The 14,347-nt window shown below is 46.1% G+C and overlaps 1 protein-coding gene across 5 annotated transcripts in view; it reads left to right on the top strand.

Annotated features, from left to right (window-relative positions):
* Positions 1-14,347, top strand: part of TEAD1 (TEA domain transcription factor 1) — a 244,209-nt gene that overhangs the window by 71,935 nt on the left and 157,927 nt on the right. For all 5 annotated transcript variants that reach the window (XM_031460006.2, XM_064492570.1, XM_064492569.1 and 2 more), the window contains exon 2: positions 8,612-8,867. In XM_031460006.2, coding sequence (XP_031315866.1) covers positions 8,711-8,867 — 157 coding nt within the window. In that variant the 5' untranslated portion in view covers positions 8,612-8,710. The remainder of the gene's footprint in view (positions 1-8,611; positions 8,868-14,347) is intronic.

Raw genomic sequence — 14,347 nt, 5'->3', positions numbered from 1 at the left:
TTATCCAGTGTCCTAATGCCATGTGCCACTGCCCTCTGTCCTAGAGGTCACACAAGTTCTATTTCTCCTCCCAAGGAGTTTTACGATCATGTGTTGAGACTCAAAAGATAATTCTGTATGGTATGTGATCAGGATCTCGACGGTCAGACCCATTAGAAGTGGGTATTTAAAATAAGATAGAGCAGATCAATGCCCACACAAAAATGTGATATACTGATTTGTGACAGTTGAGAGGATGGAAAGGGACAAAATTAGTTGCATGCATTGTGTTCTGGGTCGCCCTAAGTTGGCAGCAAAGAGGAGTCTTTTCCTTCTGGGCACGTTGTATCCTAGATTTTGCATCCTCTGATCTGGCGCTGGTGGTGTCTACGTGGATCGTGGGCTCTTTCAGGAGCATTTGAACGCCAGGGTACCTAGTCAGAGAACCAGAGCAGAGCTTGGACTTGACAGTTCTGCGCTTTCAAATGCCATCTTCTTTCAGTTTTCCTTCTTGATTGGCTTATGATCCAGTCAGAAGGGAACTGTGCACCCACCTGTTGCTTCGGTCCCTCAGTATGCTGTGGTAATCCACGACCAGAATGGGAGAGGCATCCTAAGTCACAGAAGCTGGAAAAGGCGGCCCAGGACCATGTCTCTATGTAGGGTGGGGAGGGCCACTCCCGATGCCGCAGAGTTAGGATTCCTAATAGCCGAAGGAGCTGCATCTGGGCAGGTCAGCGGCTGGGGCTCAGAGTCCGTCCAGAGCCAACATATCATTAAACTGGCTGGCAATGGACTGGGAAACATTGAATGAGTCTCCATCAGCTTTCATAAGAAGGGTGACACCCCAGGCATGACCTATAGACTTGCCACCCAGGGACCAGCACCTTGTTTGCATGAGGCCCATTTGTAGGCATTCCCTCTGGCCTGAGGCTGAGATGGACCCTTCTGAAATGCTTGTCTTAGGGTTTGACTGAACACAGCGTATGTATTTATCTGGTGTGTTGATCTCTTTTAAAATGTGAACTATCTACTTTTGATTTGCAGTTTGTACTCATTATCACTTAAAATGCTGAGGTATCTGCTAGTCTGATGGTGAATCTTACGAACTAAGGAAGTCACGTTATACGAACTAAGGAAGTCACGTTACCCATAACTTAGTGAGTAAAGAGTTTTAGTTTCCTGTTTTTTGTTTTCTTTGTTTTTAGTAAACATGAGGATTGGTGAGTCTACCCTAAATGTATGTTCCCTCTTCAGGTCTGTCGGAATTGAGTTAGTTTGCGGGGTTTTCTTTGACTGTTGCTCCTGGGAAAGGGCTTGTACACTTTCCTTTTAAAATGCTTGGTGACAGCTACTGCTAACTCTTGTGACATGTTCCCCACCCCCTCTTAGAGCATTAGAGAAGCTTCTGTTTCTGGCTTTGAAATGTGTTTCCTAAAGTTAAATAGCCCACCTTCCAGGGGTCTGTGACTTAGGCTGTGAGCCGTGTCATCCAGCTCACGCTCACCTCGTAGGTGCGCTGTCTGGATACAAGCCTTTACTTGGAATGGTCAGATGGCAGAGGCTGCCTGGACCTGAGTGCATGGCCTTGTCTTTTTGAAGGAGCCTGCTGTTGAAGGAGAGCAGTGATTAGCTTGCCCAGTGGTGGTGAAGGGGAAAGGAAGAGGCAGGAATTTCTGTTCTCAGTGGCTAACAGAGTCATTAAGGGGATGGGGAAGGTGATTCCCATCAAGGCTGGTAATACAGAACTGCATAGCATGAAATCAATCAGAGCCTTTCTTGAGCTGTGACCTGGGCAAGTACTTAGGGCCGATGGAGCGGAGAATTAATCAGGGAATCTCAGGAGGGTAATGCTAAGTCCTCTGATGGGGTGCTCAGCATCAGGGTCTTGCTGAAGAGGTATTGGCTTGTTGATGGATCCTGTTGATATCGAAGTGATTTTTTGAAAATGAGAAGGAGTAATTATCTGCTCCTTCCTTCTGAAATTAGAGGGAACCTATTGGCAACTGGAGTGTGTGACACTGAGGCTCACCGGCTGCTACTGGCTATACACAGATGTGGCCTCAGTTCTCAGTGTTAGCGTTCCCTGAAAGTTCTGCTTTCTCTCTGAAATGACTTTACACTCTGCAGTTCCGTCTCTCTGGAGGCTGCCTTCAGACTCCAGACTGACCACCCTCACCTGTGTTTCTCAGGCCACTTGTTAGCAAGTTGGGCTAGTGTCTGAAATGGTAGGAAAATAATAACTTGCCCCATTTACATATGCAAAGGTGATTAACCATCTTTAATACATGGCATTCCTCCCAAGTACCCAAGGAGGTGAGTCAGTATCATCACTATTCATTAGGAATTAATTAGATGGAGCTTGATGGTGTCAGTCATGGACAGAGCTGAGAACTCAGCCCTATTTACATTCTCTCCCTTAGAAACCCAGCCTCCAGCTCAGTCTAGCGAGAGTGTAGTTCGAGGCTGATTGTTCCATGGAATTTACATTCTATCTGGAGCAGGGTCTCTGTTAATGATATATGACTTTGGTCAACTTATTTAAGCCTCTGGACCTCATCAGGTGGAAATAATACCCAGGGAGGGTAGTGCAGTTATTAAATAAGACCCTGCAGGTGAAAGCTTCCAGAGTTGGGCTTGAAACCTGGTTCAGTGGGAGAAGGCTGAATTTGGATTTGCAGTACCAGTTCTTTTTGGAAGTAAAGCACCTTTTTCCCCTAATCTTTTTATTGAAGAGTAGCTTTTCTCTTTTGAGAAAAATGTGGGCATTCACTAAGATCACAGTGACCTTCAAGCCATCAAATACTTGGTTGAGTTGTCTACGACAAATACCATTCCAACTATGTGATTTTCTTTTTTTAAACCCATCACCTCTTTCCGCATTCCCCTGAACTCTTACTTATATATATGTATATATGTGTGTGTGTGTGTGTGTGTGTGTGTGTGTGTGTGTGTGTGTATATACTTTCCTCTCTGTGCCACTCCCTATATGTTGCCTTTTTCATTCAGTAATTCACTCAAATTTGCTTTGCTACCATTTTTTAGCCTTGTCAAATTTCTTCCTTGGCCACCTCTTTGGCTTCCAGTCTCTACACCTTTGCTACTTTGCCTCCTTTATAGCTTTTCTTACAGCTGTCACCTTCTGGTTCTCATCTTCTCCAGTGGCCAAGTGAAAAGAGAAGGAGAGAAGGTAAAATACTACATCTCAAATATTACCGTCCCACTCAAATAAGGATTGTGTGCGGTAGAAGAAGACCCAATTACATTTGGTTCTTTAACATAGAAAGACTCTTGGTTGTCAGTAATCATGATTAATAAATAAGAAATTGGATCAGACAGCCAGCTCTTGGTTATACAAGCTGTGCCTGGCATAAGTCTGTCCTCTCACATCTTCCTGATTTGGTGATTTCCTCTGGGGCTCTTATTGGTCATTAAAATCTTGGCCAGGGTCAGGGTGAGGAACAGGAAGTCTGCCCCTTCTCATGGAAAGCTTGAGTGATAGGTTCAGTCACGTTATTGAAAAATGTCTGTGCCATTTGGCTGTTGGCTCATTCTTCTTTTCTTTGAATATTTTATTATGCCAGGTACTGTGCTGGCACAGGGGATACTGTGGTGATGGGAGCAGTTCCTGCTCTGAGGGACATTGGGGTGTGGGTGTGGGGAGCGATAATAAACCAACGTAAACTGAATTCTATGATAGGTAGTCTATGGGAGCACAAGGTGATGAATGATGAATTTGGTCTCCTTCAGTGTTAATGGTGGAATCTAGGTAGATGGAGAGCTGCAAGTACTGTGTGGTCCTGGGCTACTCAGGTCCAAACAAGAGTCCTGATGTCCAGTCCAGTTCTTTTCTTATTGCCTCATAGAGTACAAAGACATTGGCTAAAATAAGCTGTATGGATTTTTTTTTGAGACGCTCACGTTCAGTGACATTTCATTAATCCTGAGGATTAGTTATAATTAACCCTTTTATTTAAGAGCTTTTAAATCACCCGTAAGTGGGTGAGATGCTTACATTATGAGACCCACAGGAATTAAGATGAAGGGAGCAGCCGATTCCTGTGTCCTATGTCCTACCCCTTGTGCATACGCCCCTAGAATAGAGTTGGTGTCAGAAGCATCTGCATTTGGCTAGCTAACCTACTCCCTTCTTCCCCTAGACTTTTATATTAAAACACATGTTGGTTGAATATATGTGTGTGTGTGTGTGTGTGTGTGTGTGTGTGTGTGTGTGTGTATATATGATGTCATTCCAGTGTGCTCACTTACCCTTCTTGAAGTTGTCAGAGGGTAACTGTGAAAAAGGATGAACCATTTAGGGAATATGGCCATTGGGGCAGGTAGCAGAAATAGTTGCATTACTGGTAACACCTATTTTTGGAGTTTGTTCTAGTGTGGCTGGGAAGAGTTTCGGGGAAAAAGGAGCTTTTAGAAAAGTGTTAATGATGGAAACTGAGGCACCTGGGGGCTACACAGTATGTTTTCAACAAACAAGAATTCCCTTCTCTTTTTCTTTCTAGGCATTCATTTAGATTTAGGATTATTCCCCTGAACCAGACTTCCCAGAAGAGTATGAAAACTATTGAACGTGTGCATTAGAAATAAAAGTGTTTGTTACCAATTTAAAATTTCCATTTAGGCACCTGAAGATCTTAAGGAAGACTGATCCTTCAAGTTTATTTCCCAGAGGGAACCATTAGGGACGCTCCTTCCTTTCTTTTCCATCCCATTATCAGTAGGTGTTTGGGCATCACAAGGTCCATACCACTGTCTAGAGATGATGGACTTGAAAACAAGTCTGGTTTTACAGATGACAGGGCAGCTTCACTCACTGTCTCACCAGATCTTTATGGCAACCTGATAGGGTAGAGTCCCTCTACCCCTTAATGATTCTTCTGTGTTGGAATTGCATTTAATTTATTATTTTCATTGTATAAATTAAAACCTGAGCTTCCAGAGATTAACTGATTTAGCCTGGGCTGCCTGGCTAATGGGTGAGCCAGATTTGGAACCCAGATCAATTTGAGTCTTCGTATCACAGCCCTCTCCCCCAACCCCCAATACTGTGTTCTTCTTCACTTACTGAAGTAAGTGAAAGTTGACCCCCTTGCTCCCAGGCTGTACGAGGAGGTGAAGACGTCAGCTCTGCAGGCACAGATACGCTGTGCGTCACTCACTTGATGAGGTCTTGTTGGTAACGAGCCGGTGCTTGTTACTGCGCATTCAGAAGCCAGGTAGGTTGGGTGGTGGTTAACCAATTCCATACATTTTTAGGATACTCCTAATGTGTGGCTGATGCACTCACAGCCACTGGATACAAGGTTGGTTTCCAGGATGAGGTGGATTTTGATCTAGGCTGGAAGGAAACTGAGGGATGGAATGCCAGAATGGTTATTTTGGTATCCAGTACGAGGAGCTTTTCTCAGCTAGCCCCAGTCTTGTGATCGGAATCTCTCTGCCCATACAGGGCCTCATCTTACAATTAGGTTGTAAAACCAAAGGCCTGTATAAGTCTGTGGATTATGTATCTGGTAGCTTCTGGGGCTGTGTCCTGGCCCTCGTCCAGAGTAGGTAATTCCATCCCGCTGAGCTCCAGTTGACCAAATGGCAAGAGCCTGGACACGGAGTTCTTCCCTTTGCAGTAAATGAATAAAAACACTTGAACGTTTAGAACAGCGCCTGTGCCTCCGGAGTGGACAGATCAATTAAGGCTAGCTAATACTGCATTCCCCAAACAGCCAGGGACTCTCGGCTTTAGAGGTAAATTGAAGGGGTTGTCTGCACGGCTCTGCTGCCTGTCTTATAAGGCAGTCTAACCCTTGTTGAACAGTTCAACTAGCAGGAAATCTTTCCTTATGTTGAGCCAGAATCTTCTTTGGAACTTCCCACAGAACAGGTCTAACCCCCTCCCCGTGTGTAATACCTTTAGAGGTTGTTCAGTGTCTGGGGACACTAAGGTTGGCAATTTTGATTCAGAAAGATCTTACCAGTTTTGGGCTATTGGCTAAGGCTAAAAATAATGGAATTTAGTAGAATTAATATAAATTTCTGATTTTAGCTCCTAAACCGATTGCTGAAGAGATGGAATTCAGGAACAGCACTTAGAGTGTGGGGGCTTAGAGGTTTTATGGATTGTAACTCTACCTCTGAGTGTCATTTATTGAAGGTTGTGGGCAAATTGGGCTGAGCTGATGGGTGATGTGAATTGTGTCTAGTCTGGAACACAGTCAGGAGACTGAGAGCTGCTTTTGTCATATATAAATGGGTGTCTTGGGGGAGATTTGCTTTCCCAAGGGGTAGATAGAACCTCAAGGGACAGACAGGTAGAACTTAACCAGGTGAGTTTTAGCTTAATAGATGGAATAATTTCAGCATGTGGTGAAAAGAAAACAGAGAAGGTGGTGTTGGGGAGGTGGTGGGTTCCTTGTCACTGGTGATGTTCAGGCAGACATTGACCAATAGATGAGAGATGTCAGAGGGGACTTCAGGCATTGGATTAGAAGGTGTTGTGTTTGGGTCTGGAGGCTCTGAGGCTTTCAATTATATGGTGATGTCCTTTTTAGTCAAATAAAGATCCCCTGGTCCCCTGGATTCCACTCCTCTACCATAGTGATCGAGCGCTGGCCCCACCCAGAGTTTAATCTTAAAATGTGCCTCCCTGGAGCGAATTCATGCTGCTTTGAGCTGCCCAGAGCTAAGGACTGGCCTGTGGTTTTTTTTTTTCCCCCTGGTATGTGTCTGTTTTTGTTTGTTTTGTTTTGTTTTGTTTTGGGGTCGGGGCAGAGGGAGATGGTGGGCGGCTAGCCACTGCTCAGAGAATTCACTTGTATTCTCGTAATTTCACTAATAAACTGCTTCAGAGCTAGAACAGACTCGAGGGTAGCATGTAATTCAGCTTGAATTTTATAAGATGCTTAGATCCCAACCAAAAAATGAATCCAATAATTTGAGAATTCAAAAGGCCCACACTGCAGAGTTCATCTGAAGGGCAATCACAAAACCCTTTCTTGTGGCATAATTTATATCTTTAACATTCGGCGGTTTTTAAAGTCCTGTGTCAGTGTACATGTGTTGGTAAGAAGTAGTAAATATTTTGCTGACAAGTTCTTTGAAAGATGGATCAGTGGCAGTATTTAAAGGCAGACAACCTGGGGGTTTCTTTTATCCAGGTGCTGCCAAATCTAAAAAGCTGTCAGGGTACAGAGCCAAAAGCACCCACTGGTTAGACCATTTATTGTGTAATGTTCCTGCGCCTCAGAGTTTCTGCACCTGGAGTCTGTTGATGTACGCAGGTGGGGGAGGGCGGGAAAAGGGATTCAGCTGGGAGAGAGAGGGAAAGGAGGCCGGGTGCTTGCTTTCAGGGGTGACTGCCCTGGAATACAGAGTAGTGCCTGGTACCTAGTGGGGCCGCCCACATCTGCTTCCCTCCTGGCTGCCTCTGTTGAAAGGTCCCGTGGACTTGAGGTGGCAGAAGGGGCTGGAATGGAGAACACACTAAGCTCTCCCTACTCGGGCCCTGTGCCTCCCCTCTTCCATCAGTCTCTGGGAGCAATTCTTATCCCCCTTTTGGGGGAGTCTTTTCATGAATGATCTGATGCCTTTTCAACAAAGGAATATCGACATGTTAGTGGGCAGACAGCAGGGGGACTGGATTAGATCATTTTCACATTGGTGTTTGTGCCAGTTTGACATTTGTTTGGAAAGCTTATCCTTTCATGACCATAGGTTACATGCATAATTTAAGGGGAATAAATCTTAGAGAAAGATTTCTTTTGGCTCTATAACTGTCAGTGCTTCAGAAAAATAAATGAAAGCCTCCCGCACAGTTTTCATGTGATCAGGAATTCCCAGGAGGCTACCTGATGAAGTGCCCCATGTGGGTGTAAAACATTTCTGCAAATGTGCTGGCCACTTGTGGTGGTGGTTGCAGGGAAAACAGGAGTGGGGACAACTTGGTCCCTCCTTCAAGGCCGCAGTCTAGCAGCTGAGAGTGGCAAAGTGCCCTGACTGTACAGGGTAGAAAGCCCTGCAGATCAAATGCTATAGAATAGCAGGTCTAGGTCAGCTGGCATTGCTGTCTGTAGAATGAGTATTTGTGATAACAAAATAACCTCCTTTCCTCCGTCCTGCATTCTGCCAGCATCCTGCATCTTGGTGATCCCAGTGACAAACAGTGGGATGGTTTGACATTTCACAGTTATCATACCAGTTGCCACAGTGAGGCAGACATCTTTTGTTTTACTTTATTTTCTTTTAAGCAACTTGTTCTGCTCTGGAGATTTGATTATCATCGAGCAAAGTGCTCCTGGTAGATAGTAGATACTTACTTAGTAAATGGTTTGGCATGATTCACTGTGAACTTGCAACTCAGAGTGAGTACAATTCACAGATGAAAATTTCCTGTCATCTGTGAAGATTATCCAGCTTCTGCCTGCCATTGCATTTCTGTATGAGTGCCTAACGTAATACAAAATGAACAAAAGCCACTTGGATCTCCAAAGTTCTATATTCTCTCCTAGGAGTTATTCTCCAAGCAAAGCTGGCCACTGAAGAATGTGCAGCAGAACCACCAAGAGCAGTCTTTTGATGGTTCCCTCATCCTCACCATAGTATTCTTTGATTTCTCTCTCAGGTTTATTTTCTTGAAAAGGCTCCAGGCTTCGGCTTGGAAAATCCAACCGCCAAAATTGAGCCCAGCAGCTGGAGCGGCAGTGAGAGCCCTGCCGAAAACATGGAAAGGATGAGTGACTCTGCGGATAAGCCCATTGACAATGATGCGGAAGGGGTCTGGAGCCCCGACATTGAGCAGAGCTTTCAGGAAGCCCTGGCTATCTATCCGCCATGTGGGAGGAGGAAAATCATCTTATCGGATGAAGGCAAGATGTATGGTAAGTGATCTGAAATGCCTCTGCGAAATGCTGCAGCCTGCTTTTGTGGGAAGGGATCGCTGTAGCTAGCCTTCTGCTGAGACCCACTCCTTGTATTGGATTGAATGATCTTTGTAGAATTTTAGTTGGCCATCCAAGGGACGAAATCTCAACTGAAGAGGAGAGTCAATAAAGGAAATCATTCCCTGGGGCTGCTGCTTCTCGGTGGTCAGCAGTGTTACAGCAGAAGCTCCCAAGGGCCTGGTAGGAGCAGAGGCAGTTGCAGTGGCATATGCAGATGCCAGCTGTGGGGACCAGTTCTCCTGACTGTACGCCCCATCTGAAAGATGTGCTGCTGCTGAGCTCCAGATAACTAACTGGAGCCGCGTAGAAATGGAGCCTGGTGCTGCCATATCTGGCAAGCTAGGTGTTTAGGTATGAAATCTACTCATTTTTAAAAGCCAGCACTTTTTTTTTTAAATGCAAACCCGTATAGGCCAAATAAAACATTTCCCTGGACTCTATCTGACCTTGAACCACCAGTTTGCTGCTGTGTTGCCAGTTTGCATTTGAGTGGCCAGACAAGGCACTGACCCCCAAGCTGCTCTCACCAGTCTCCCCTTCTACATGAGGACCCTGCACAGTGTGTTCTGAACTCCAAGAGGACAAGACCGGTTGACCAGAGGGCTGCGGATGCCAAAGGTGGCAGCACGCACCCCTTCACTAATCTGGAGCTGGTACACTGGGTTGGGACTTTCCCTACACCTTCCCTAAAGGCTTCCAGCTGCTGACCTGTCCTGTTTGGCTGCTTCCCTTTTGGGAAGCAGATGACAGGTGGTTTTGTGTTCATTCTGCTTGTCTAATTGGGCACATTGAGTTGACAGAGTTTGCACTGTGGCTGAGTCTAAAGAGATGCAAACAAATAACCTAAACTCAAAGAGAACCGGCTCAGCAGCCTACCAGAGGTTGTTAACTTATCACGGGAGTGATGTATTTCTAAATAATATGAAATCTTTTCCATAATAGGGTGTTGTACCTTTAATACAGCGCCTCCACCATCAGGAGCCGTAGGAGGCTGCAGCACAAACTAGCACACACTGCCGAGGAGAAAGCAGATGGTGGTGCAGCTGCCACCAGCTGTGCCCCCCGCCCTGCCCTCCCCGTCTCCAGCTTGGATGATGTAATGGAAACAAGGGAAATTTTGCTTTCTGCAGCGTTAGAGTCTCTGTCTCTTGGCCAATTGGTGTCACACACACGGGGGAGAGAGAGAACCCAAACCTTCAGTATTTGTTTTATGCTCTCATGTGATCCTTTGCAGCCAGAGAAGCCTCCTCATGTCTGGTGAAATGGAATCAGGGTGAAAAATCTCAGCTGCCCAGAGCAGAAAGTTTCAGGGCCTGCGTCTTTCCTCGGCTGCCCTTCCCCAGCCTGGCTGTTTGCTTTCAGGGTCTTGTTTCATCCCTAAAAATGCACCTTCCCTATTTTAAAGGCAGAGAAAAGCACTTCAATCTTTGAAGCTGATTTGTTAGGAGTAGTGACTTTGGGCCACTCTACCTTGTACAACCCCCGTTTGTTTACCCAGAAATTGTTTCCATCGAAAATACTGGCCTAGTGTTGGACATGCTGGTTGAAAACAAGTACTGGCTTTCATTTCTCACTGGGACTACTGGGGAAGGCACTGTCCCTTTAGGAACCAGGTTTTTTGAGCTAAGAATAAGAACATAGTTCAAAAGGGAAATTAATTTTTTTTAAACTCAGGTTTTGTTTTTTCTCTCCATTGATTTTACTTTATAGGTAGCAGCCATGGTAGATTGAACCAATTTGCCTTTAACTCCATTATAAAAATAGTGTTTTGTGTGTGTGAAAATGATTGTGTCAGAGCTCTTGTTGGTAACGGGGGTCCGAGGCAGTAGGCTAGGAAAGAGAACTGCAAGAGGCTCTGGGTTTGAGTTGTCCACCAGTAAACTTGAACGGTCTTACGCTTGGTCTGTGTCTCAGTTTTCTCTCCTGTGGAAAAAAACAGGGTAAAGTAGATGAAGTTTGTAGCTCTTGGAATGTATACATGTTATGATGCTGAGATTTTTGTGGCTTGTACCTGGGTGTGAGGGATCACATTTGTCTGTTGACAAACGTGGTGCTGGTTGTGGAGCCATCTTTTTTTTTTTTTTTATTGAAGTACAGTCGGTTACAGTGTGTCAATCTCGGGGGTACAGCACAATGTCCCAGTCATACATATACATACGTATATTCGTTTTCATATTCTTTTTTCATTAAAGGTTATTATAAGAAGGCCCGTCTTATTTTGGGGTTGGCTTTATTCCTTTGATAACTATGTAAGTTTAAAAAGTGAAAGAGCTAATCTGTTCTTAGAAGCAATAAGAAGTGCATATATGTAAACCAAAAAAAATGCAGTATACTGTGTATGTGTATTTACACGCAGTATAATGTGTATGTGCAGTCGAACTGTAATAATTCTACCTAATAAAACTGAAAAAGGAGGAAAAAAATGAAACACAATACCATTTACAATTTTAAAAAAAGATAGAAAAAAAAAAGAGCCCATTTTTAATACTGAGAGTTACCGGGTTTTGAGGGCTTCCTGAGAGCGCATGTTCTTGACGTATGGATTCTTTGTTTCCTCAAATCAGCATTCCTGACTGTGTTAGTGACCAGCTTGTTTTAAAATGGGGCAATCCTTTTGAGCAAGCAGCATTAGGAGTTAGAGTGCAAGATCTTGTGTCTGACTCGGGGTGCAGGAGGTGTGTTTGCTGCAGTGCTCCTGAAGCCACCTCCATCTCCAGGCAGCTGCCTTGGGGAGAAAACATCCCTTTCCGCTCCCTCTCTTTGGCCACCGTGGAGGAGCTGTGCTGCTGCTGCTTTGGAAGGGAAACGTGGTGGTTATCAGGACTGTGGGAGATGGAGACTGGACCCCCTAAGAAGTATTGCCCCAGGTGCCCGGGAGGCACCTGTCACCTGCTGGTAACTCTGAGGAGGATGGAAGGTTGATTTGGGAACCCCTACAGTGAGGCCCTGCCACTCGGGGGCTGAGTCATGTGAGCAGTATGGGGCCAGAGCTACTGTTCCTCGGCTTCTGGCCTGTTCCCTGTTTTATCACGCGTGAATCAGGACACAAACCAGACCAGGAGTCAGATTTCTGAAGGTCCTAAGAGCATACTTTTTCTCTTAAGCATTTAGAAAATGAAAACATTGAAAGCATTTTTGGATTCCTTGGAGTAAAATCAAAATAATTTAAAGCCTTTTAGTGAAATACCAAGTGTTTTTGACTTGAGGGGGTTGTTCTGATATTTCTGAGCATCTGTAGAGTACTGTGATGTCACTAATTCTGAGCCTTTGGAGAAGCAAGGTCAAGTGCAGCACTGATTTACTTTGGTAATGAAATCTCCTCTGTGGTTGGCAGTGGGGCAGATGCAATCTTATAGAGGGGAAAAAGGGAAGGCTTTCTTCATGATGAGGTTTGAGCCATTAGAAGAGATGGCTTAATTTTCCCTCTGCTCCCTGGGTCTGCGGGGAAGCTGAGCCTTTATGTGGTTGGTCTCCATGTGGACAGATTACTTCTGCCTGGGGCACCCTCTGGGTCGACAGTTGTTCTCAGGGGTGATGAGAAGGAGGGCAGCCCTCCTTTGGCTGCTCCTGAGAGCTTGCACGCTCTCTCCCTCTCTTTCTCTGTGTTTGCTTTTTCCTTGTTCTTTCTTAGTTTTACATCGCTGTGTGTCTCTTGCTCTGGCAGATAGTTGTGGAGGCGATAGCAGGAGGACAGGTTGGCAGAGAGGTCCTTGATCAGCACAGCTGTCTGGAGGTGAATTTCATGGGAGCAGGCCACAGCTCTAAACCAGACAGAACAAAACAGTGAGCTGTGGGAGTGTCTGCATGTGTCTCTGTCGCACCTGAAAACCCTCGTCTGGCTGTGTGGTCAGGTAGCCCCCATAGTCAAATTAGGGACAGGCGCTAACACTCACTGACTGCTTGCTTTAGAGACAACCAAGTGTAGCACCTAAAATTTTGGCCTTCGGAATTGATGTGAAGCCTGGCCCTGCCCCTTCGAGACATCAGCCTCTGAGCAAGTTCCTTTTTTCTTCTCTGTGCCTCCATTTGCTCAACTGCAAAAGAGATTTAAGTAGGTCTTACTTCATGGAATCATTGTAAGAATTACATGAATTAATTGTGTTCTGGGATCCCTGTACCACATGTGAACGGTGTCTGGCATACAGGGAGGGCTGTATGAGTGCTTCTGAGCTAAAAGCAAGTACTGTCCGCCCAGAGCTGAGTTACGTACAATTTCCACCTCACGCTCACAACCGCTGAGGTGACCGTTGTGACCCCCGCTTGGTAGAGGGTGAGGCCGAGGCCAAGAGGGATAAGGTGGCCTGTGTGTGACCGGTATAAATGGTACAGCTGGACGGTTTGAAAACCAGGTCTGTCTGACTCCCAAACCTGGGCTCTTTCCACTGTGCTTTCATTCTTTCCTTGCTGGAGGTCATTGTGAGTTAATTCAACAAATCAGTGCTGTGCACCACCTGTCATCTAGCCCCGTACTAGGGGTTGTCAGGGATACAGCAGGGAACCAGACAGACATGGCCCCTGCCCTCATGGAGCCATCACAAGTTCACTGGCAGGAAGCACTGACCTGAGGTCAGGGCTGTGTGCCAGAGCTTTCTGGGAAGTCTGAGGGCCCTTTGAAGATGGTCACCTTCCACTTAGCCTTTTGAAGCCTGTTCTTGGCCACCGATCTTCAGGGCACCTGGCCCACTGCTGGCAGGAAGAAAGCTTCTCAAATATCGCAGTGGGGAGGATCCTAGATCACAAGGCTGGCCTTGATGGTGGCCAGAAAGATGTCCGGAAGATTCTGGTGCCCTGCGATCCTATAGGCATCTTGGGCAGAGTGACTGATGAACAATGACCTTCTCCTTTTAAGAGCAGATATCCTGAGGTTCCTTGCTTAGGACAGCTCCAAGGGTGCCTCCTTTCTTGCTGGGATGCCAGGCCTACTGAGGAACCCTGGACTGCTGAGTTGTGAGGACTAGAGAAGATGAGGAGGAAGGCATCTCTGGGCCAGTCCTCCCTGGCCAGTCTTCCCCACTTGCTGGCCTGAGTCCCCCAGCCAGGGGAGCACAGGAGTTGGACTTGCCTCTTTGCTTACTTCACAGAAGCCCAAGACGTAAGAGGGAAGGGGCCATTTCAGTGAGGTGGGGGCAGAACTGACCAGGGGACGGCGGAAAGAGTGCACACAAGTGGGTGTAGTGTGTGCACGCCAATCAGCGCAGGCAGAGACAAACTGGAGATCTCCAGGCTCCTCCTGGTCTGGAAAACAGGCCGAGGAAATGCAGGGTCGTCCCTTTGTGAGACAGTGAACTCTCACAGCGTATCCACGAGGACCAGGAAGGGTGGGCTACGTCAGCGGAGGCCCCAGGAACCCTCATGCAGAACTGGCTGTGCAATCCGAGCCCTGTAGGATCTCCAGGCCTTGGGAAAATGAGCCTTAG

Source organism: Camelus dromedarius, chromosome 12, assembly GCF_036321535.1.
Source record: "Camelus dromedarius isolate mCamDro1 chromosome 12, mCamDro1.pat, whole genome shotgun sequence".
Taxonomy (NCBI): Eukaryota; Metazoa; Chordata; class Mammalia; order Artiodactyla; family Camelidae; genus Camelus; species Camelus dromedarius.
This window is presented reverse-complemented; position numbering and strand designations above follow the sequence as displayed.